Source organism: Oncorhynchus kisutch, linkage group LG3 (genome assembly GCF_002021735.2).
Source record: "Oncorhynchus kisutch isolate 150728-3 linkage group LG3, Okis_V2, whole genome shotgun sequence".
NCBI lineage: Eukaryota > Metazoa > Chordata > Actinopteri > Salmoniformes > Salmonidae > Oncorhynchus > Oncorhynchus kisutch.
Genome location: NC_034176.2, coordinates 68,370,806 through 68,396,960, shown reverse-complemented (window position 1 = coordinate 68,396,960; position 26,155 = coordinate 68,370,806). Strand labels below are relative to the sequence as shown.

The following is a 26,155-nucleotide window of genomic DNA, read 5'->3' as shown; positions in this document are numbered from 1 at the left end:
TGTGACCTGAAATCAATTTATAGATCTGGTCTCACCTAAGGCTGTCGCGGTCATGACATTTTGTCAGCCGGTGATTGTCAAGCAAATAACTGCCAGTTTCACGGTAATTGACCATTAATTAACATGAACACATTTAGCTTCTCCTGGCTTCCACACATTGCCACTGATGCAGATCTTTGGTACATCTACATTTAAAAAGGTTGAATATATCCATGTAAGAGCCTACATCATCACAATAAATCTGTTAGACCGGTCTAAATAAACATGATATGAAGAAAATGTAGTCTATTTCAGAAGAACAGAATAGCACTCTCTGAGTTATCCTTGTGTTAGGCCCTGATCTGGCTATGCCATGTGGCTGTGGAACTGTACACTAGTTCATTAAGCAGACAAGATTTGCTTAGAATTCTGTGACATTATTTTACATGATTGTATAGAATGAAGAATACAATTGAACATATCTCAATAAAATAGAAAGGATATTTTCTCCAAACATTTTAAAGGAGTGTGCATATGCAGCTATTCTGTGTTGAGAGGTTAACAAAGAAACCGGTACTCCTAAAATACTTAATTTCAAGTTATTTATGTATCTTTGGTTGTGATCCAAACATCGGGCTATATCTTCTGATTTTTAATACAATAAGGCTGCATGATGTGACTCTAATGATGCAACTCTAATGATGTTTTGAAAAAAGTTGCATGAAAGGCATGAGCTCTGCTTTGTTTTTTGCAAAGGCTGTACAAACTTTGACAAGCTCTTGATAATGCCTTGAATTTTCCAATGGCATCCCCTTTGTGTGGCTGTAATGTCACGTAAAAAAAAATCTATGTATTTTGCGGCCATTGTGCTCTTGGGCTGAAATATAATTATTATAATTCCCTTCTCCCGTTTGCACGCTCTGAAGCACCTCTCACTCACATGGCTCTCCATCATGTGACGGATCTTTCTCACAGGCTACAAGTGAAGACAGACACATCGGGGAGGCAACTGTGTGCGTCCTTATCCAATTCAGAGGAAGAACTGTCCACATTTACTTTTCGTCAGCCAACAAGTTGAGTAGGCCTAATGAATTGCGAAAGCACTATCCTATGTCAATCTACTTTCCCCCATAGTACAAAAGTCTACATATTCTGTGCGAGAAATAAATATTCCAAATATAGTGTTGGACAGTTGTGGGATGTGATAGATTCCAAATTAATCCAACCAATAGCATCAAAACAACTTTTTTAAGCAATGAGCCTGAAGCAACAGATCAGAACATTTAGCTTAAAATGTTGATAAACTATTAGGATATGTCTTCACATTATAAGTGCAGCAATGTGCACACTGTAGTAAGCTATAAGCACAAATCTTCCATTAGCAGGAAAACACAATTCTCAAAAGTGACCGCAAAGGCAATTCTGAATGTAATGTTTTTATTATACAGTGGGGAGAACAAATCTTTGATACACTGCTAATTTTGCAGGTTTTCCTACTTACAAAGGTCTGTCATTTTTATCATAGGTACACCTCAACTGTGAGAGACGGAATCCAAAACAAAAATCGAGAAAATCACATTTGTATGATTTTTAAGTAATTCATTTGCATTTTATTGCATGACATACAGTGCCTTGCGAAAGTATTCGGCCCCCTTGAACTTTGCGACCTTTTGCCACATTTCAGGCTTCAAACATAAATATATAAAACTGTATTTTTTTGTGAAGAATCAACAACAAGTGGGACACAATCATGAAGTGGAACGACATTTATTGGATATTTCAAACTTTTTTAACAAATCATAAACTGAAAAATTGGGCGTGCAAAATGATTCAGCCCCTTTACTTTCAGTGCAGCAAACTCTCTCCAGAAGTTCAGTGAGGATCTCTGAATGATCCAATGTTGACCTAAATGACTAATGATGATAAATACAATCCACCTGTGTGTAATCAAGTCTCCGTATAAATGCACCTGCACTGTGATAGTCTCAGAAGTCCGTTAAAAGCGCAGAGAGCATCATGAAGAACAAGGAACACACCAGGCAGGTCCGAGATACTGTTGTGAATAAGTTTAAAGCCAGATTTGGATACAAAAAGATTTCCCAAGCTTTAAACATCCCAAGGAGCACTGTGCAAGCGATAATATTGAAATGGAAGGAGTATCAGACCACTGCAAATCTACCAAGACCTGGCCGTCCCTCTAAACCTTCAGCTCATACAAGGAGAAGACTGATCAGAGATGCAGCCAAGAGGCCCTGGATGAACTGCAGAGATCTACAGCTGAGGTGGGAGACTCTGTCCATAGGACAACAATCAGTCGTATATTGCACAAATCTGGCCTTTTATGGAAGAGTGGCAAGAAGAAAGCCATTTCTTAAAGATATCCATAAAAAGTGTAGTTTAAAGTTTGCCACAAGCCACCTGGGAGACACACCAAACATGTGGAAGAAGGTGCTCTGGTCAGATGAAACCAAAATTGAACTTTTTGGCAACAATGCAAAACGTTATGTTTGGCGTAAAAGCAACACAGCCCATCACCCTGAACACACCATCCCCACTGTCAAACATGGTGGTGGCAGCATCATGGTTTGGACCTGCTTTTCTTCAGCAGGGACAGGGAAGATGGTTAAAATTGATGGGAAGATGGATGGAGCCAAATACAGGACCATTCTGTAAGAAAACCTTATGGAGTCTGCAAAAGACCTGAGACTGCGACAGAGATTTGTCTTCCAACAAGACAATGATCCAAAACATAAAGCAAAATCTACAATGGAATGGTTCAAAAATAAACATATCCAGGTGTTAGAATGGCCAAGTCAAAGTCCAGACCTGAATCCAATCGAGAATCTGTGGAAAGAACTGAAAACTGCTGTTCACAAATGCTCTCCATCCAACCTCACTAAGCTCGAGCTGTTTTGCAAGAAGGAATGGGAAAAAAATTCAGTCTCTCGATGTGCAAAACTGATAGACATACCCCAAGCGACTTACAGCTGTAATCGCAGCAAAAGGTGGCGCTACAAAGTATTAACTTAAGGGGGCTGAATCATTTTGCACGCCCAATTTTCCAGTTTTTGATTTGTTAAAAAAGTTTGAAATATCCAATAAATGTCTTTCCACTTCATGATTGTGTCCCACTTGTTGTTGATTCTTCACAAAAAAATACAGTTTTATATCTTTATGTTTGAAGCCTGAAATGTGGCAAAAGGTCGCAAAGTTCAAGGGGGCCGAATACTTTCGCACGGCACTGAAAGTATTTGACCACCTACCAACCAGTAAGAATTCTGGCTCTCACAGACCTGTTAGTTTTTCTTTAAGAAGCCCTACTGTTCTCCACTCATTACCTGTATTAACTGCACCTGGTTGAACTCGTTACCTGTATAAAAGACACCTGTCCACACACTCAATCAAACAGACTCCAACCTCTACACAATGGCCAAGACCAGAGAGGGTGTAAGGACATCAGGGATAAAATTGTAGACCTTCACAAGGCTGGGATGGGCTACAGGACAATAGGCAAGCAGCTTGGTGAGAAGGCAACAACTGTTGGCGCAATTATTAGAAAATGGAAGAAGTTCAAGATGACTGTTTTTGTTTTTTTTGGTCTAAACTCCACTCGCCGTGTTTGGAGGAAGAAGAAGGATGAGTACAACCCCAAGAACACCATCCCAACCATGAAGCATGGAGGTGGAAACATCATTCTTTGGGGATGCTTTTCTGCAAAGGGGACATGACGACTGCACCGTATTGAGGGGAGGATGGATGGGGCCATGTATCGCGAGATCTTTGCCAACAACCTCCTTCCCTCAATAAGAGCATTGAAGATGGGTCTTGGCTGGGTCTTCCAGCATGATAACGACCCGAAACACACAGCCAGGGCAACTAAGGAGTGGCTCCATAAGAAGCATCTCAAGGTCCTGGAGTGGCCATGCCAGTCTCCAGACCTGAACCCAATAGAATTTCTTTGGAGGGAGCTGAATGTCCGTATTGCCCAGTGACAGCCCCGAAACCTGAAGGATCTGGAGAAGGTCTGTATGGAGGAGTGGGCCAAAATCCCTGCTGCAGTGTATGCAAACCTGGTCAAGGACTACAGGAAACGTATGATTTCTGTAATTGCAAACAAAGGTTTCTGTACCGAATATTAAGTTCTGCTTTTCTGATGTATCAAATACTTATGTCATGCAATAAAATGCAAATTAATTACTTAAATGAAGAAAATCACATTGTAAGATTTTTTTGTTTTAGATTCCGTCTCTCATAGTTGAAGTGTACCTATGATAAAAAATTACAGACCTCTACATGCTTTGTAAGTAGGAAAACCTGCAAAATCAGCAGTGTATCAAATACTTTTTCTCCCCACTGTAAATGTGCATTTTTATGGTGAAAATGATCTTCCCCATACTTGAAACTCACATGCTTCATATGTATGCCAGTTAGTCTCTACACCCGTTGTAAAACAGATTATTGCGCTCCATTTTGGAGCACAATAATTAGGCTTGGAGAAGCCTAAAAAGTGTATCACTGATCATATCAGGATGTGGATTGTCTTGTCATAGGTGAGACTAGGGCTGTTAAGATGACCATATTACTGCCACACGAGCGGCCACGAGTCATGATGGCACTCAAATTCCACGTGACCAATTAACCTGACTAAATGGTCACGTGGAATTTGATTGCCATCATGACTCGTGACCGCTGGTGTGGCAGTAATAGGGTCATCTTAACAGCCCTAGTCTCACCTATGACAAGACAATCCACATCCTGATATGATCAGTGATACACTTTTTACACTACACGGTTTATTCTGTACTTATAAGGCCAAGTGTTTGTGTCTTTGCAGGTCACAGCATTTCAAAGAGAGCATCAGGTTCATCCACGAATGTCGTCTAAATGGAGGGGCCTGTCTGGTGCACTGGTACGTACACCACCTAACCATAAACCACTAACTTTCTGTTGACCGTACCTGACCCCTCATGACTATGCTCTCCCTGTCCCTGTCCCATAATGCAGCCTGGCCGGTGTGTCCCGTAGTACTACCATGGTGGTGGCCTACCTGATGACCGTCACCACCTACAGCTGGGAGGAGTGTCTGTCGGCTGTTAAGGCCGTGCGTTCCTTCGTAGGCCCGAACTATGGCTTCCAACAGCAACTACAGGAGTACCAGATGAACCAAGTCACAGAGGTAGGTACACACACATTGAAACACACACACCCTGTATATCAAATCACATGCCACATGCGCCGAATACAACAAGTGTAGATTTTACTGTGAAATGCTTACATTACAAGCCCTTAACCAACAGTGCAGATCAAGAAGAAGAAAGTATTTACCAAGTAGACTAAAATAAAAAGTAAGAATAAAAGGTAACACAATAAGAATAACAATAACGAGGCTATATACAGGGGGCACCGGCATCGAGTCAGGGTGCAGGGGTACAGGTTAGTTGAGGTAATATGTACATGTAGGTGGGGGTGAAGTGACTATGCATAGGTAACAAACAAACAGCGAGTACCAGCAGTGTACAAGGGGGGATGTCCGGTGTACAATGTAAATTGTCCGGTGGCGATTTTTATAAATTGTTCAGCAGTCTAATGGCTTGGGGGTAGAAGCTTTTGAGGAGCCTTTTGGTCCTAGACTTGGTGCTACGGTACCGGTGGCCGTGCGGTAGCAGAGAAAACAATCTATAACTTGGGTGACTGGAGTCTCTGACAATTTTATGGGCCTTCCTCTGACACAGCCTATTATATCTGTCCTGGATGGCAGGAAGCTTGGCCCCAGTGATGTACTGGGCCGTTTGCACTACCCTCTGTAGCCAGGCGGTTTTGCAACTGGTCAGGATGCTCTCGATGGTGCAGCTGTAGAACTTTTTGAGGATCTGGGGGCCCATTGCCAAGTCTTTCAGTCTTCTGAGGGGGAAAAGTTTTGTTGTGCCCTCGTCACGACTGTCTTGGTACGTTTGGACCATGATAGTTCGTTGGGGATGTGGAAACCAAGGATCTTGAAACTCTAGACCCCCTCCACTACAGCCCCGTCAATGTTAATGGGGGCCTGTTCGGCCTGCTTTTTACTGTAGTCCACGATCAGCTCCTTTGTCTTGCTCACATCGAGGGAGAGGTTGTAGTTCTCTGACCTCCTCCCTATAGGCCGTCTCACCATGGTTGGTGATCAGGCCTACCACTGTTATGTCGTCAGCAAACTTAATGATGGTGTTGGAGTCGTGTTTGGCCATGCAGTCGTGGGTGAACAGGGAATACAAGGAGGGGACTAATTACACACCCCTGAGGCGCCCCAGTGTTGAGGATCATCGTGGCAGACGTATTGTTGCCTACTCTTACCACCTGGGGGGGGCCCTTAATGCTCCAGGAGCGATGTACAATGGTGACCCAGTCTGTGACCCCACTCCCTGCGGGTGTCTCACAGGGAGTTGGGATATGCAACAAAAAAACAGGACAAATATAAGCACCCCCCAAATTGTTGTTATTATTCTACAGCTTCCCGCAATTCAATGTGGGTAGAAAAACACCCTGTAACACAGCTCAAGTGTAATATTTAGACTTGAATAGTTCAGGTAAACAATTTCAGGGAGTAAGAAGAATGCCGGTTAAGGCCCACCTTTTCTCTAACACCCACTCGGAAGCCAAACTGTTAGCTTACTCCCACTCATAGTACAGAGTCACAGGAATGTGTCATCATTCAGCCGCTATCAGTTAATGATGCAGCTGTTTTTTACAAGGCCACTCCTGCCCTGTCAGGTTCATCCTTTTGGTTTACTTTCACTTCTGTAGATGGAGGTGGGTCTCTGACAGTAAACCTGGAGCCCATCCTTCCTGGTTGCCTGTCTCAACTTTATATGGCCTACCAGGGATCTTCCTAAACTCATCATACTGCTCATTAGCAATCTGGGAGATGATCTTTGTGATGGCTGATGGCTTTCTCTGGACTTGCTGTTATGACCGAGGTGGGTTATGAACCCTCAATGTATCTAGGCAAACAGAAGACCACTAGATCGTGTGTAAACTGTTACTATGTGACTTTCATCTGGGCCACCAGAAATACACAAGTTATTTAATCATGCATATGAACCGTGACTTCACTCTCATGTCATTAGACCTACACTAAAGTGTTTGCTGGTTTCAAAGTGAGTATCTGTGTTGTCAGTTTATTTATACCCATCTGCAAATTATTCACACAAGATGTAGTGGGGTGAGAAAATGGCTTTCCTGTTGTGGGGCAGCTATTTCCACACACATCAGACTTCAAACCTGTGAAATGATGTGTGACATGCACACGCACAGACACACACACACACACACACACACACACACACACACACACATGTTTCTAGACCATTCTGCAAAAAGAGCTGTGTATGGAGGTTGCTGAGAAGGGCTTTGTTTCTCTAGCTGATGACATGCACCCAGCCAGTGGTACTCAGTACGTGTGTGTTGTATACAGAAGGGGAACTGGAGGGGCTTGCTGAAATTGCATTAGCCTGGTACTAACCATCACGTGACTGTAATTACTGTCAGAAGCTTGCAACATGTCTTCACTGAAGAAAAAAACATTTATTTTCTTATTGTTTGGTTGAGTTGGCAGTGATTTTAAGGATCAAAGGGGAAATAGACTTCCTTTCTTTGTTTTTCCCACGACTGTGTCTTAGAGAGAATTTGCTCTTGTCATCCCAATAGTTTTATCTATAGTGTTATACTGTATATAGAGGTGATCAATTGTATATTTTTTTTAATTTCACAACACTTTGCCTAAAACACTGATACAACTAAGGCATGTCTGTTGTTAAAAATGATTATAAATGCATTATTATGTGGGTGTTTTGTTGTGCGTAAGGTAACGTTCAGTAAGTGTGATAGTGTCTTAGGGGTTGTGTCCAGGTCACTGTTCCTTAGTTTGGACTTTGACTTACTTTAAATGGATTCAAAGCAGGGAGATGTTTTCAAACAAACAAAACTGAAATTTACATAATTTGTTCCAATTTTGAGTAATCTTTTTCTCATGAATAGTTGATCTGGAAGTGAAAACTGGTAAAGAAATGGTGGAGAGTCTGACTCAAAGCTGGGTTTGGGACTCAAGTCTCCCATCTGTCCTTATCGTGTGTAGTCTAACTTCATTGTACCTACCTGTGTATTTTTGTAACGGTCCATTTTCTTGTAAAGAGGTTTGAGTATGTTGTATGGCTGGTTATGGATGGTGGTAATGTGTGGGAGTCGCTGTGACACCTGACGGTTGTGTGGGAGGAAACCTACACAGTGACACACCCGATGTCACAACTTCCACCGAAGGTGGCTCCTCTCCCTGTTCGGGAGAGGAGGCCTACGTCGCCGGCCTACTAGCTGCCACCGATCAATTTTTCCTTTTCGTTTGTGTCTGTCTGTATTGTTTACACCTGTGTCTGATTAGTTGATTTCGGTGGGTATATTTACCTCCGCTGCCTGCTAGTCTTTGTGTGGGATTGTTTTCTGTGGTTACGTTATTTAGGGGTGCGTGTCTGTACCACAGGATTTCTTTTCTCACGGCAGTTGTGCCATTTAGGTATTGAGTTTAGGGGTAGAGGTTTCTCCTCTGTGTGTAGCACTTTATTTCCCTGTGTGTGTGGCGACCTCGTTTGGCCGTGTTTCAGTCCCATGTTGTAGTTGTGTTTTGGACTACTCATTAAACTATTTTGCCACTGGGAATTCCTTGCTCTCCTGCTCCTGATTCCTGCACCTCCCTCCGTCAGGAGGCACGTAACACCTGAACACAACTCTTCTCTTTTACCAGATGTGGGAACTGTCTTGGTTCATCTGGAACTCCTGCATATATTTTGTATATAACATTAAAATTATACTGTATTTCATGATTACTCAACTGATGTAAATAATGTACCACAAGTTTGTTAACCTTTACACTACTGTAATAAATTATAGGTAATTTATAAGAAAACTATCACATTGGTGGCTATGCATTGATACTTGTAGCCACCCACCACTCCATCCAACACCTGTCTACCAGAAGCCCATGATGTGATGTTCAACACCTGTCTACCAGAAGCCCACGATGTGATGTTCAACACCTGTCTACCAGAAGCCCACGATGTGATGTTCAACACCTGTCTACCAGAAGCCCATGATGTGATGTCCAATAGATGTCTACCAGAAGCCCATGATGTGATGTTCAACACCTGTCTACCAGAAGCCCATGATGTGATGTTCAACACCTGTCTACCAGAAGCCCATGATGTGATGTCCAATAGATGTCTACCAGAAGCCCATGATATGCTGTTCCGTTGTTTAAAATGTCAGCCATGTCTTCCCACAGCCCAGCTGAGAACTACACTGATCAATCCCACTGTCCTGTGTGGAAGTCTGACCCAAAAGAGCATAAACTGCACTATACTCGGCTGGTCTTACAAGGACATCCATGTTTGATGTGTTCGGTGATGGTTAGCAATGTTGATGTCGGAACAATAATATGTCCAACTGTGTTGTTGTTTTAATTTCTCACTGCATTTCCAAAATGTTCATAAATTATGTCTATAGATCCAGTGTGGAGCACATCTAAGCTGCATAACCTTGATTAGTGAACACACAGGTGGCAAAAGAATATGACAACTGAAGCGAAACTAAACTGAATGTTTAGGTTCATTAGGCTCACACTAGTGTGAACATTTGATTTGTTTCTTTATAATCTACAGTTCCCTCTTTGTATTCATATTGCGTTACTGAAATGGAACATAATTCCATATATTACTTTCAGAGACACTTTCAGTTCGTCCTATTTCGCAATATATATGGTGTTTCACAACAAATGATTAGATGGTTATTTCCTGGATTCCCTCCAGAAACCGCAGATCTGGATGGTGTGTTGGACTTGTTGACCTAAATGGTTAGAGCTTTACTGTAAGGGCAAGATGGAGCATGTCCCACAGGCTGTGGTTCCACTGTGGTTCCACTGTGGTAAAAGGAGGGCTGGGTAATGTTCAATTAACGTATGGTGTGTCACACTTACAGAATCACCAGGACTGACATAGAAATAGAACACATGAATAGAAGGAATGAAAAACAATATCGGTTCAAATACAATTTCTTGTGTATTTGTATTTATTATGTATCCCCATTAGCTGCTACCAAGGCAGCTAATGAAGATGGCGCCGGAGGGCTGCCTTCTTATCGGCTCTTAAACAACCATGCTATTTTTTTAATGCGTTGTTCTTTACTTGTTTTGTACATAAAGCTGCTGCTACCTTCTCCTATGACTGAAAAGAGCTTTTCGACATCAAAACTGGGATTACTCACCTAAAATTGGACGAGGAGTTTTTCTTCAATGAGTCGGACGCGAGGGATATACTACGGACACCCGACCAGGCCCAGATCACCGTGATTCGCTGGAAAAGGAAACGTAGGTTTCGCGGAAAGAGATCAGGATGCCTTGTGAGGATCAGGCGACGAGTGTCTAATCTGCCCTTGCCTTCCATTCTGCTAGCTAGCTAACGTTCAATCGCTGGAAAATAAATTAGATATATATATATATATCCTACCAACAGGACATTAAAAACTGTAATATCTTATATTTCACAGAGTCGTGGCTGAACCCCGACATTAAGATCTGGGTAATGATCATACTGAGATCATACTGCTGGCGGGTTATACACTCTTGGCAGGACAGAACCGCAGCCTCTGGTAAGACATGGGCGGAGGCCTGTGCATATTTTTAAACAATAGCTGGTGCACGATATCTAAGGAAGTCTCAGGGTTTTGCTCGCCTGAGGTAGAGTATCTCATGATAAGCTGTAGACTACACTATCTACCTCGATTTCATCTGTATTTTTCATAGCTATCTACAGACCGAGGCTGGCACTCAAACCGCACTCAATGAGCTGTATTCCGCCAAAAAGCAAAGAGGAAAAGCTCATCCAGAGGCTGCGCTTCTAGTGGCCGGGGACTTTAATGCAGGGAAACTTAAATCAGTTGTACCTCATTTCTATCCGCATGTTAAATGTGCAACCAGAGGGAAAAGAAATCTAGACCACCTTTACTCCACACACAGAGACGTGTACAAAGCTCTCCCTCACTCTCCATTTGGCAAATCTGACCATAACTTTATCCTCTTGATTTATAAGCTAAAATTAAAACCGAAAGCACCAGTGACTCTGTCAATAAAAAAGTGGTCAGATGAGCCAGTTTTGACCAGTATTTGGCTGAGCTGAACACACTGAGCAAAACGTGTGAATTTGAAAATCTGAAAGACTCACTAGTGAAAGACAGGATAGTCTGTGGCATACTTGATAAAGGACTCAAGGAGAGATTTCTGCGGATCAAGATTTAACTTTGGATAAAGCAGTGAATATGTGTCAAGCAGCTGAAACCACCAGAGCACAAGCTAAAGAGCTGCGCAGGGATGAGACGTCTGTACATGCAATAAAAAGAGAGGAGCACCACACACACAACGCCTTACAAAACAAAAACAAGCAAAAGAGAGAAATCAAAACACTACATGTGGAAAATGTGGATTTATCCACAAGCCAAAAAAATGCCCTGCACATGGCAAATCATGTAACAACTGTGGGAAAAATCGAGGAGATTGAAGAATTCTTTGATTATTCTTTGGAAATATGCAATGCAGTAAATGCTGAATGGATTGTGCCATTGAAGGTGAATGAAACTATAATACCATTCAAGCTTGAAACTGGAGCACAGGTAAACCTGTTGTCTCTGGATGACTACAAAACACCGAAGGTGAAGAGCAAAATACACCCGGTGAAAATGAAGGTTACTGGTTATACTGGGGAGAACATACCAGTCAAAGGAAAACAGTTCAGAGCACAGCTGCTGATTGTGGAAAAGAGTGTACAGCCTATTCTAGGAATCAATGCATGTGAAAAGCTAAATATGTTGAAAAGAGTATATGTAGTGACAGACTGAAAATTACCAAGAATCGCTACTGGGTGAGTATGAGGATGTGTTTGAGGGTCTTGGATGTTTACCAGGAGAACACAAAATATGTACTGATGACAAAATTACTCCAGTTGTGCATGCATGCAGAAAAGTTCCATTTGCACTGAGGGAAAAGCTCAAAGAGGAACTCTTTGACGTCTATCTCATGGAAAAGTTAGACGTCATCACAAAAATGGATGAACCTACAGACTGGGTAAGCTCAATTGTTATTGTGGTGAAAAAGAACGGCGATCTCAGGATATGTCCAGACCCGAGAGATCTCAACAAAGCAATCAAGAGAGAGCATTTCAAGTTGCCAATCAGAGAAGAGATAATGTCGCAGTTTGCTGGAGCAAAGTGGTTCAGTAAGCTTGATGCCTCATCAGGATTCTAGCAAATGAAGCTAGATGATACAAGCTCAAGGCTATGCACATTCAACACACCTGAGTGTAGGTACAGATTTCTTCATCTACCATATGGGATTCTCTCAGCGCCAGAGGTCTACCACAAGACAATCCACATGATCTTCGTGCGCATCCCAGGAGTGGAGACTATGATGGTGACATCATCGTCTGGGGGTCCACAAAAGAAGAACACGATGCGAGAGTGAGACAAGTGCTGGACCTGACACCTAAAACTAAACATGGACAAATCCGAGTTTGGTGTGAAAACACTTACCTTCGTGGGAGACGTACTTTCAGAGGATGGAGTTAACAACATGGAGCGCCCAAAGAACAAAGACGATGTGAGACGCTTCATGGGCATGATCACCTACCTTGCAAAGTTAATACCTCAACTGTCAGCACAGTCCGCTCCACTCAGATGTCTTCTGGAACAGAAAAATGAATAGGAATGGTCCCATGAACAGGAAAACTGCTTCAAAAACCTAAAGAAGACAATCACAGAAGAGCCAGTTCTCAGGTTCTATGATCCAGAGAAAAGCACAAGGATTTCTGCAGATGCGTCAGAGTTTGGCCTGGGAGCAGTTCTTCTGCAACAGCATGACGACACATGGCAATCCATCGCTTATGCGTCCAGAGCCTTGACAGGCGCAGAGACAAGGTATGCACAAATAGAGAAAGAACTACAGGCGAGCACATACGCTTGCGAAAGGTTTCACCAACACATCTACGGACGAGATTTCGAAGTAGAAACCAACCACAAAACATTGGTGTCAATCATGTCTAAGCCACTGAATGATTGTCCAATGAGAATCCAGAGAATGTTGATCAGACTGCAAAAATATGATGTGAAGATGATCTATACCCCGGGAAAGTTCATGTTCGCTGCCGACACTCTTTCTCTAGCAGTCGACACGAAGGAGAGCTTCGACACACAGAAAAACACAGATTCAGGCCTACGTCGACATGATTGTAGCATCACTTCCTGTGTCTTCTGAGAGAATGGAGCAGATCAAAAGAGAGATCACAGATGACCAGACAATGACAGAGTCGAAAGAAACAACACCGATAGGATTGCCCGCACAGAAAAACAACTGTCCAAGGAGATACAGGATTATTGGATGTGCAGAGCTCACCGTTGTGGATGACATAGTGTTCAAAGGCAACAAAATTGTCATTCCCATGACACTACGCAAAGAAATGCTACAGAAAATACACAAGGGCCACTTGGGTGAGGAAAAATGCAAAGACGAGCACGCGAAGTAATGTACTGGCCAAGAATGAACCAGGAAATTAGCCAGACCACTGTTTCATGATAACTGTGTTTGACCTACAGGCCAAAGCAGCAAGCAGAGCCGCTAATGCCTCTTCCAGTACCCTACAGACCCTACTACAAAGTTGGAGTTTACCTTTTTGACTGCAATGGCAAAAGTCACATCATTGTTACCGGCGACTACTCAAACTACCCTGAAGTAGCAACACTGCCAACTACCTCCAGCAAAGCTGTAATCACCTACCTGAAATCAGTCTTTGCAAGACATGGGGTTGCGTCTGAACTGTACTCGGACAATGGCCCGCAGTTCTCAAGTTCCAAATTCCGATTGTTCGCTAACGACTGGGCATTCCGACACAACACCTCCAGCCTCAACTACTCAAGATCCAACGGCTTAGCAGAGAGTTCAGTCAAAATGGTCAAAGGTCTAATGAAAAAGGCACACAATGTAAAGGAGGATTTCTTTAAAAATCTGATCTACCGCAGCGCACCGCTGCAGAACGGACTTTCACCTGCACAAATGTTAATGGGACGTCGCATCAGAACCAACCTACCCGTCCATGAGGACTTGCTAACAGTCAGAGGTGCTCACAAAGTCAAACTCGTGAAGGAAAAACAGAAAGACAAAAACAGCGACACGACAAAAGTGCAAGACCTGAACTGAAACCTGGAGATCATGTACGACTCAGAGACATCACTACAGGAACCTGGATACAGCAAGGGTGTGTGCACCGCGATCCTATGAGATCCAAACTAAGCATGGATAACAACTGAGAAGAAACTGAGTGGATCTAAGGCTTCAGCCATTTACTCAAGGGACTGAGGATCACCTGGAGGATACTGCTGAAGCGTCAAATGCCTTTAGAAATGGACAATTCAGTCAGAACACCCTGACTGACAATGAATGCTGTCCAACTGTTTCAGGAAGCACTTCAGCAGAACAACCAAAAAGGACTATCAGAGCCCCTGAAAGGCTTATTGAGAATTGCTATAAAAAAATGTTTTTAAAAAGGGGCACCTGGACTGTTTTGTTTATGTGAAAGGAAATAGAGCCACAATAGAGTATTGTTGGACAGACTATATTTAGTTGAAAAAGATTATATTAAAAAAAAACACTGGGGGAAAGAAATGTGTGTTATTGAAAATGGCATGTTATGCAGGTTGAGTAAACAAATGTGATGTGTAGTTACATTGAAACAGTTTCGCTCCGCCGGGCTGAGCTTCTTTGAAAAGAAAGCACAGGGGCGGAGCTTAAGTGGCGTACCTGAGCGCTGAGACAGCACAGCCCCTATCCCAGCCTCGGACGCGTCCACCTCAACTATGAACGCTAAGGAGGGATCAGGATGAGCCAGCACGGGAGCCGAGGTAAACAGAGCCTTCAGGTGACTAAAAGCCCTGTCCGCCTCAGCCGACCACTGCAGTCGCACCGGTCCCCCCTTCAGCAAGGAGGTAATGGGAGCCGCTACCTGACCAAACCCCAGATAAACCTCTGGTAGTAGTTGGCAAACCCTAAGAACCGCTGCACCTCCTTTACCGTGGTTGGAGTCGGCCAATTACGCACGGCTGAAATGTGGTCATTTTCCATCTCCACCCCTGACGCAGAAAGGCGATACCCTAGGAAGGAGACTGACTGTTGGAAGAACAGACATTTCTCAGCCTTGTCGTACAGGTCATGCTCCAACAGTCGACCAAGCACCCTGCGTACAAGGGACACATGCTCGGCGCTTGTAGCGGAGTATATTAGAATGTAATCTATATACACCACTACACCCTGCCCTTGCAGGTCACTGAAAATCTCATATACAAAGGATTGGAAGACTGATGGAGCATTCATTAAAACCTTTTGTTACTCCAAAACCCGCATGCTGGAGCGTAATCATCGCCTGAAACTAATTAGCATAACGCAACGGACATAAATATCCAGAGATAATATTCCTATTCCTGAAAATCACAAATGAAATATATTGAGACACAGCTTAGCCTTTTGTTAATCACCCTGTCATCTCAGATTTTCAAAATATGCTTTACAACCAACGCTAGACAAGCATTTGTGTAAGTTTATCGATAGCCTAGCATAGCATTATGCCTTGCTAGCAGCAGGCAACCTTGTCACGGAAATCAGAAAAGCAATCAAATTAAATTGTTTACCTTTGATGAACTTTGGATGTTTTCACTCACGAGACTCCCAGGTAGACAGCCAAAGTTCATTTTTTCCCAAAATATTATTTTTGTAGGCGAAATAGCTCCGTTTGTTCTTCACATTTGGCTGAGAAATCGCCCGGAAATTGCGGTCACCACAACTCCGAAAAATATTCCAAATTAGCTCCATAATATCGACTGAAACATGGCAAACGTTGTTTAGAATCCATCCTCAAGGTGTTTCTAGGACCGATTGGAGTAATGGCTACCTCTGTATTTTACGCGAGAATCTCTCTCGGAGCCACCATGTGACCACTTACGCCATGTGGCCGCCTACGGCTATTCTTCAACAGAAATGTGTAAAACTACGTCACAATGCTGTAGACACCTTGGAGAATAGGTAGAAAACGTAAGCTCATTGATGGTACATTCACAGCTGAATAGGGAGTCATTGGAATGCAGCGCTTTCAAAACCTGGGGCACTTCCGGATTGGATTTTTCTCAGGCTTTCGCCTGCAACATCAGTTCTGTTATACTCACAGACAATATCTTTTGGAGTTTTGGAAACGTTAGAGTGTTTTCTATCGAAAGCTGTCAATGCATATGCATATTCTAGCATCTTTTCCTGACAAAATATCCCGTTTAAAACGGGAACGTTTTTTTGGCCAAAAATGAAAATACTGCCCCCTAGTACCAAGAGGATTAACCTCTCCCGTACGGCATGATGAGGTACTCATAGTGCCAGAAGTGGTGCTAAATTCCATCTTCCACTCATCCCCCACCCAGATACGCACCAGGTTGTAAGAGGTCCAATTTTGTGAAGAAGCGTGCCCCGTGCAATGACTGTCATACTGGCTATGAGAGGTAGCGGGTAACTGTATTTTACCGTGATCTGATTTAAACCTCGATAGTCAATACACGGGCGTAAACCTCCATCCTTCTTCTTCACAAAAAAGAAACTCGAGGAGACAGGTGAAGTGGAAGGCCGAATGTATCCCTGTCCCAGAGGTTCGGTAACATATGTTTCCATAGCCGCCGTCTCCTCCTGTGACAGAGGATACACGTGACTCCTGGGAAGTGAAGCGTCTACGCTATATGATCATTTTGTCCCCACGGGGTGAGATCTTGCGTGGAGCCCCAGATCGAGGGAGATTATCAGTGGTCTTGTATGTCTTCCATTTCCTAATAATTGCTCCCACAGTTGATTTCTTCAAACCAAGCTGCCTACCTATTGCTGATTCAGTCTTCTCAGCCTGGTGCAGGTCTACAATTTTGTTTCTGGTGTCCTTTGACAGCTCTTTGGTCTTGGCAGTAGTGGAGTTTGGAGTGTGACTGTTTGAGGTTGTGGCCAGGTGTCTTTTATACTGATAACAAGTTCAAACAGGTGCTGTTAATACAGGTAACGAGTGGAGGACAGAGGAGCCTCTTAAAGAAGAAGTTACAGGTCTGTGAGAGCCAGAAATCTTGCTTGTTTGTAGGTGATCCAATACTTATTTTCCACCATAATTTGCAAATAAATTCATAAAAAATCCTACAATGTGATTTTCTGGATTTTTTTCTTCTCATTTTGTCTGTCATAGTTGAAGTGTACCTATGATGAAAATTACAGGCCTCATCTTTTTAAGTGGGACAACTTGCACAATTGATGGCTGACTAAATACTTTTTTGCCCCACTGTATGTGTCTGTGCCTATGTTTCTGTTGCGTCACAGTCCCCACGGTTCCATAAGATCTTTTTTTAATCTGTTTTTAAATCTAATTTTACTGCTTGAGTTACTTGATGTGGAATAGCGTTCCATGTAGTCATGGCTCTACTCAGTACTGTGCGCCTTCCATAGTCTGTTCTGGACTTGGGGACTGTGAAGAGACTTGTGGCATGTCTTGTGGGGTATGCATGGGTGTCCGAGCTGTGCGCCAGTAGTTCAAACAGACAGCTCGGTGCATTCAACATGTCAATACCTCTCATAAATACAAGCAGTGATGAAGTCAATCTCTCCTCCATTTTGAGCCAGGAGAGATTGACATGCATATTATTAATATTATCTCTCTGTGTACATCCAAGGGCCAGCCGTGCTGCAATGTTCTGAACCAATTGCAATTTTCCTAAGTCCTTTTTTGTAAAGTGTACTTTTCTACAAGCTTCAATGGAATTGGGTGACGTCACTTATAGTACCTTGCGAAAGTATTCGGCCCCCTTGAACTTTGCGACCTTTTGCCACATTTCAGGCTTCAAACATAAAGATATAAAACTGTATTTTTTGTGAAGAATCAACAACAAGTGGGACACAATCATGAAGTGGAACGACATTTATTGGATATTTCAAACTTTTTTAACAAATCAAAAACTGAAAAATTGGGCGTGCAAAATGATTCAGCCCCCTTAAGTTAATACTTTGCAGCGCCACCTTTTGCTGCGATTACAGCTGTAAGTCGCTTGGGGTATGTGTCTATCAGTTTTGCACATCGAGAGACTGACATTTTTTCCCATTTCTCCTTGCAAAACAGCTCGAGCTCAGTGAGGTTGGATGGAGAGCATTTGTGAACAGCAGTTTTCAGTTCTTTCCACAGGTTCTCGATTGGATTCAGGTCTGGACTTTGACTTGGCCATTCTAACACCTGGATATGTTTATTTTTGAACCATTCCATTGTAGATTTTGCTTTATGTTTTGGATCATTGTCTTGTTGGAAGACAAATCTACGTCCCAGTCTCAGGTCTTTTGCAGACTCCATCAGGTTTTCTTCCAGAATGGTCCTGTATTTGGCTCCATCCATCTTCCAATCAATTTTAACCATCTTCCCTGTCCCTGCTGAAGAAAAGCAGGCCCAAACCATGATGCTGCCACCACCATGTTTGACAGTGGGGATGGTGTGTTCAGGGTGATGAGCTGTGTTGCTTTTACGCCAAACATAACATTTTGCATTGTTGCCAAAAAGTTCAATTTTGGTTTCATCTGACCAGAGCACCTTCTTCCACATGTTTGGTGTGTCTCCCAGGTGGCTTGTGGCAAACTTTAAACAACACTTTTTATGGATATCTTTAAGAAATGGCTTTCTTCTTGCCACTCTTCCATAAAGGCCAGATTTGTGCAATATACGACTGATTGTTGTCCTATGGACAGAGTCTCCCACCTCAGCTGTAGATCTCTGCAGTTCATCCAGAGTGATCATGGGCCTCTTGGCTGCATCTCTGATCAGTCTTCTCCTTGTATGAGCTGAAAGTTTAGAGGGACGGCCAGGTCTTGGTAGATTTGCAGTGGTCTGATACTCCTTCCATTTCAATATTATCGCTTGCACAGTGCTCCTTGGGATGTTTAAAGCTTGAGAAATCTTTTTGTATCCAAATCCGGCTTTAAACTTCTTCACAACAGTATCTCGGACCTGCCTGGTGTGTTCCTTGTTCTTCATGATGCTCTCTGCGCTTTTAACGGACTTCTGAGACTATCACAGTGCAGGTGCATTTATACGGAGACTTGATTACACACAGGTGGATTGTATTTATCATCATTAGTCATTTAGGTCAACATTGGATCATTCAGAGATCCTCACTGAACTTCTGGAGAGAGTTTGCTGCACTGAAAGTAAATGGGCTGAATAATTTAGCACGCCCAATTTTTCAGTTTTTGATTTGTTAAAAAAGTTTGAAATATCCAATAAATGTCGTTCCACTTCATGATTGTGTCCCACGTTTTTGATTCTTCACAAAAAAATACAGTTTTATATCTTCATGTTTGAAGCCTGAAATGTGGCAAAAGGTCGCAAAGTTCAAGGGGGCCGAATACTTTCGCAAGGCACTGTACACAGTCACTACAATCGAGGTTGGTCCTAGATCTGTTTTTGCTTGAGAGCCCGTAGCTAATGTGTGAGCTGGAACGTCAGAGGAGGAGTGACGGAAGTGGAGGCAGGTTCCTGGTAAAGGTCTGATTCAGAGCTAACTTTCCCCACCCCTTCCTCAGCTCTCACTGGTCCCTATGTGGGCCCACTGACCGCTGGGTTGAAGACCTGGGACTTCTGCCAGGGGTTTCCCACCCAACCCCTGCTGCCTCCTCGAGTACCGTTAAACCCAGACACTGGGCCATTTTAGAGGACATTGTCTATGTAAATATATGATACTTTCAGTCCTCATAGAAGGTCACATCTCATCTTGAGATCAGCATGTGTAACTTGAATTTTCACAAGTTACACATGCAATGACATCAATGCATGATTTACGTGCACAGATTTCAAGTTGGGATCAAGCCCAGAAGCAATGTTGTTAAAGCCAGAGTGAGTGTGTTGGGGGCACAGCTGTTGGACCTCTTATGGCTCTCTGAGCTGCTGAGAAAAGTCCCTTGTTTTCAGGAATGTCTGCTGTCCGTTTGCCAACCACACACAGAGATTGATCTAGAGATAAATTACTTAGATTGTAGCTAACTCTATCTACATCTATCACCATCTACTGGGAAGGAAAAGAAACCAAGTGAAAGTGTGGTAATAGAAAAATAACTTCTCACCCACACACTCTGCTCTGACATCAGAACACTCTGCTCTTACGCCCGAACACTCTGCTCTGACTCCAGAACACTCTCCTCTGACTCCAGAACACTCTCCTCTGACTCCAGAACACTCTCCTCTGACTCCAGAACACTCTGCTCTGACTCCAGAACACTCTGCTCTGACGCCGGAACACTCTGCTCTGACGCGAGAACACTCTGCTCTGACTCCAGAACACTCTGCTCTGACATCCCACCCTTGGGGGACCATAGAACACTAATTGATCTGAACCATCAAACATGGTCTTTTCTGTCTGTCTTCTCTCCAGTACCGGGCGTGGCTGCGGGCCAGTTTCTGCCACAGTCCCTTCAAGGACCAGGAGCAGGTGGGAGCGCTGCTGAACCAGTACATAGAGCAGCAGCAGCAGGAGAACCAGAGGAGAGGAGGGGACCAGGGCTGGATGAACCAGGCCTCCAGTGTCTACCCTCTACCCTACAATGCCTACAACGGCTCTGGGGGAAACAGATGAGCCAAGGGGCCGCGAGTCTCCCTGGTCCCACCAACCTCCAGCTCAGGCCTGCCTGTAGAGTGAGACAATTTCCCAATCCCTAGGCACTTAGATCTGAAAGGATCTGATGGGTGTAAGTAGGGCCAGGGGTTTCTCTTGACCAAGACATTCTCCAGAACCTAGTCCTCCTAAGCAATATGGGAATAGCTCCACCCTGCCCTCTGATAGACTAGGTGGAATTGTCACCTTATTGCCTGTAACTATTTAGTACTTGCAGGTCCCAAGTGCATAGGGGTATTGTCTAACTGACTCTCTCACCACTGCACTACCTCCCATGTCCATCGCCACTAAACTGACCTTAGTACAGCCTGATCAGGAGCTCTGATGCTCACTGAAGCCTTAATCCAAACACCTCCACACCTCAACACCTTGACCTTACAGCCACATACTACCATGAGGCTTCACCTGTCCTATAACGTCGCCTCAACTTATCTCTAAAACCAACATGTCAACTTTTAAGGCCAAACAGATAAAGAAGTGTAGGACTAGCATTTTTTTTAAATCATCTGCCTAAGACCTATAACGAGGACCTGGTTAGGTCACATGATCAGGAAAAAGTCCTACACCTAACATTACATTATAATAAATTATTATTAATATGTTTATCAATATGTTATTACATGGTACCATGATTACATCATGTTAAATGCAGTCCGCTGGTTAGATGGAAGATCTGATTGGTGTTGAGGGTTGAATGGACATATGAATGAACATAAGATGCTCTCCGCCCTAATTTAAACTGATCCAGCTACTGTATAGCTGCATGTGATAAAGCTTTATATAACATCAGCTTTACCATAGAAAATGAATGCCTCGTTCCAGCTAGTAAAATGAAGGATCATCACAGCCCAAAGTCATAATATGGGGTCTTCCTAAAAATCTACCGTAAATCTTCTTTGGAAATTTGCTTGTCAATTTATCAGAAGTTCTAAATATTATTTTAGTTTTAGGGAATTTTTAAGATCTTTGTTAAATGTTTAGTGGTACAAATGATGTTGTATCATAGTGCATGTATCTGCTTTATTAATATTCAAATGTACACTTTCATTGTTTGCCAAGAAATATATGCTAATAAATACTATTATGAAGCCAAATCAGCATATTGAGACTGAAACAACCTTACAGCAATTGTATAAGGCTGGCTACAAACCGAAGTATTATCAAATCATAACTAAACTAATGTGTGTGTGTATGTGTGTGCAGAGATAGAGAGAGCTTGTGCTTGAAAGTGTATGGTACCAGAGCATCAGCTCTTGGACCAACAGGCTCTGCAACAGCTTCTATCCCCATGCCATAATATTGCTAAATCGCCATAAGACTGCTAAATTGTTCATTGTTACCCGGACTATCCACGCTGACCCTATCTTGCACTAATTCTATGCACACTCACGTGACTATATATACACACTCTCTCACTCTCACACTACACTGACACTCTCACACAAAATCCTCACTGTAATAACCAAAAAAGTGTTAAACAAATCAAAATATATTTTATATTTGAGATTCTTCAAATATGTAGCCTCCCTTTGCCTTCATGGCACACTCTTGGTATTCTCTCAACCAGCTTCACCTGGAATGCTTATCCAACAGTCTTGAAGGAGTTCCCACATATGCTGATCACTTGTTGGCTGCTTTTCCTTCACTCTGCGGTCAGACTCATCCCAAACCATATCAATTTGGTTGAGTTAGGGGGGTTGTGGAGGCCACGTCATCTGATGCCGCACTCCATCACTCTCCGTCTTGGTCAGATAGCCCTTACACAGCCTGGAGGTGTGTTTTGTCATTGTCCTGTTTAAAAACAAATGATAGACCCACTAAGCCCAAAACAGATGGGATGACGTATCGCTGTAGAATGCTGTGGTAGCCATGCTGGTTAAGTGTGCCTTGAATTCTAAGTAAATCACAGACAGTGTCACCAGCAAAGCACCCTCACACCATAGACGACCTCCTCCATGATTTACAGTGGGAAATACACATGTGGAGATTGTCCGTTCACCCACACAGCGTCTCACAAAGACACGGTGGTTGGAACTAAAAATCTTTTTTTTTAATCTTCAATCTCCAAAAATCTCCAAAGGACAGATTTCCACCGGTCTGATGTCCATTGCTCGTGTTTCTTGGTCCAAGCAAGTATCTTCTTCTTATTGATTCGACCATGAAGGCCTGATTCACACAGTCTCCTCTGACCAGTTGTTACTTGAACTCTGTGAAACATTTATTTGGGCTGCAATTTCTGAGGCTGGTAACTCTAATTAACTTATCCTTATCCTTAACTCTGGGTCTTTCATTCCTATGGACCTGATCTTCTACCAAATACGGCTATCTTCTGTATACTACCCCCCCCCCCACCCCCCCGCACACACACACACACACACACCTTGTCACAACAAAACTGATTGGCTCAAACACATTAAGAAGGAAAGAAATTCCACATATGTACTTTTAAGAATGCACACCTGTTAATTGAAATGCATTCCAGGTGACTACCTCATGAAGATTGTTGAGAGAATGCCAAGCGTGTGCAAAGCTGTCAAGGCAAAAGGTGGCTATTTGAAGAATATAAATATATTTTGATTTGTTTAACACTTTTTTGGTTACTACATGATTCCATATGTGTTATTTCATAGTTTTGATGTCTTCACTATTATTATTATTCTACAATGTAGACAATAGTAAAAATAAAGAAAAACCCTTGAATGAATAGGTGTTCTAAAACTTTTGACCGGTAGTGTACACACACACACACACACACTCATACCGACATAACACAAACACACACACACACACACACACACTTCTACACATCATATGCTGCTGCCACTATGTTGTTTATGTTCTTATTATCTATGCTGATGTCTAGTCACTTTACCCTGCCTTCATGTACAGTGCCTATAGAAAGTCTACACCCCCTTGAACTTTTTTCACACTTTGTTGTGTCAGTGCTTTAGAGCAGGGTTTCCCAAACTTGGTTCTGCACCCCTCCCTCCTCGGGTGCACATTTAGTTTCTTGCACCAGCACTACACAGCTGATTCAAATAACCAACTCATCATCAAGCTTTGATGATTTGAATCCAAATCAAATGTGTACCCAGGGGGGCAGAGCCGAAATTGGGAAACGCTGCTTTTTAATCGCTTTGGTACTATTTTCGCAGGTCTGTGGTAAAATATCACAACTCTTAGTACAAACTCAAAACATATCCTCAAATTTAAAACATTAAGAGGTCCAAGACGTGGGCACGGGCCCCGTCAGGAAACTGTTGTGTCTAGCCCAGGTCATCGTCATTGACCTCGTGGCAAACAGAGGCCTTACCATGGCAGAGGCTGCCAAATTAGTTCACCCCGATCTGAAAAGATCAACTGTCAATTTGATAATGAGAACATTTCACCAAGAAAACCTGTAAGTTTACATGATATGAACTATGCATATTACCATTACATGTACAGTAAATGACATTGTAATGCATTTAAATTCACAAAACATGTTACAGTATTCTTACAGTATGATCTAATGACAGTATACTCTGTTCTATCTTCAGAATCACAATATCATATTGGAACTATACTGTAAAAGTAACTAACCAAAATATATTTTAAGAGGGTGCTTGATGCTGCTGTGAACAATCACAAGTATATCTTTGTTGATGAAGCGGACTTCAACCTGGCCAAAACTCGTCTCCGTGGGCGGAACATCGACCAACTGGCGACCATCCAAGTGCCTGGACAACGTGGGGGAAACGGCTATCTCTGAAGATGTTGTGGTCGGACATCGGCCAACTGGCGACCATCCAAGGGCCTGGACAACGTGGGGGAAACAGCTATCTCTGAAGATGATGTGGTCGGACATCGGCCAACTGGCGACCATCCAAGTGCCTGGACAACGTGGAGGAAACAGCTATCTCTGAAGATGTTGTGGTCGGACATCGGCCAACTGGCGACCATCCAAGTGCCTGGACAACGTGGAGGAAACAGCTATCTCTGAAGATGTTGTGGTCGGACATCGGCCATTACTTGCACAGCTCATTGTGTTTCTCAATCAAATTGAGCGGGCCGTTCATGGTGAAGGGTCATTGTGTGGGACAATGCTAGGTTCCACCATGCAGAGGTGGTTCAGGCATGGTTTCGGGCCCATCCCCAATTCATGATGCTATACTTGCCCCATACTCTCTATTCTTTCAACCCTATTGAGGATTTTCAATAGGGTTGAAAATCCTCAATAGGATTGAAGGTCGAAACTGTACGATCGCCATCCCCATGAGCTTGCCACCCTCCTTCTGGCCATGGATGAGGCATGTTATGACATCAATGACGACCAAATGTCAAGCTTGGATTCGCCATGCCAAAAGCTTTTTCCCGTGGTGCATGAACAATGAGGACATTCACTGTGATGTGGATGAATTTATGGCCAAATGCTCAAGACAGTCTTGATACAAATGAATGCGTGCTAAATTTTGTGTTTTATTTTCATCAATTTAATTTGTTTCATTTAATTTCTTACATTTTATTACAGACAGTACACCTATATTGTTTTTGTTTTTTAATGTTGCATGAATGGTTGTAGAGGATATCTTCATTGATCACACCTTTGATTACACATTGGATAGATATTATGGAAATGATAGATTTTTTATCCATTTTGTTGGGTAATTTAAGTGTATTGCCTAATGTGAAAACTGTAATCTACTGTAATTTACTGTACTGTAGCATATTACTTTCATCACTTCTAAGGGTGATTCGAAACACGTATCTTGCATTGTTTGGTATTGGATTAACTGGTAGTTAAAACGACCAGATTGAAACGATATCAATGTTGTGTTTTGGGGATTAAACCAATGTTCTCATTACATTTCACAAATGTATATATTGAATCAATGGTTGGTTGTGCAGTGAGAGATGTTTACATTCCAAATGAATGCACAATGACAGGTTTTGAATGAAAGACTGACTGCTTTACAAGTGTGACCAGTTTTGAGTTTTGTACTAAGAATTTTGAAAATGTACCACATACTTGTGAAAATAGTACCAAAGCGCTAAATATATATATATATTAAATACAAAACTGAAATGTCATAATTGTATACCTCTCCACCCCCCTGAGTTGGTGGAAGCACCTTTGACAGAAATTACAGCCGTGAGTCTGTTGGGATAGGTCTCTACCAACTTTGCGCACCTATATTTGGCAATATTTGACCATTCTTCTTTGGAAAACTGTTCAAGCTCTTTCAAGTTCCTTGGGGAGTGCTGATGGACAGCAATCTTCAAGTCATGCTGCAAAGTTTCGATTGTATTTAGGTCAGGGCTCTGACTGGGCCACTCAAGGAAATGTTCCTTTATATTCCTTAGCCACTCCACTGTAGCTTTGGCTGTGTGCTTCGGGTTGTTGTCATGCTGAAAGGTGAACTTC

General features: G+C 42.8%; 1 protein-coding gene across 8 annotated transcripts in view; it reads left to right on the top strand.

The window, feature by feature from the left end:
- Window positions 1–26,155, top strand: part of LOC109880921 (interferon regulatory factor 8) — a 53,704-nt gene that overhangs the window by 13,953 nt on the left and 13,596 nt on the right. For all 8 annotated transcript variants that reach the window (XM_031812424.1, XM_031812400.1, XM_031812388.1 and 5 more), the window contains exons 5-6: window positions 4,814–4,888; window positions 4,984–5,155. In XM_031812424.1, the coding sequence (XP_031668284.1) occupies window positions 4,814–4,888; window positions 4,984–5,155 (247 nt within the window). The remainder of the gene's footprint in view (window positions 1–4,813; window positions 4,889–4,983; window positions 5,156–26,155) is intronic.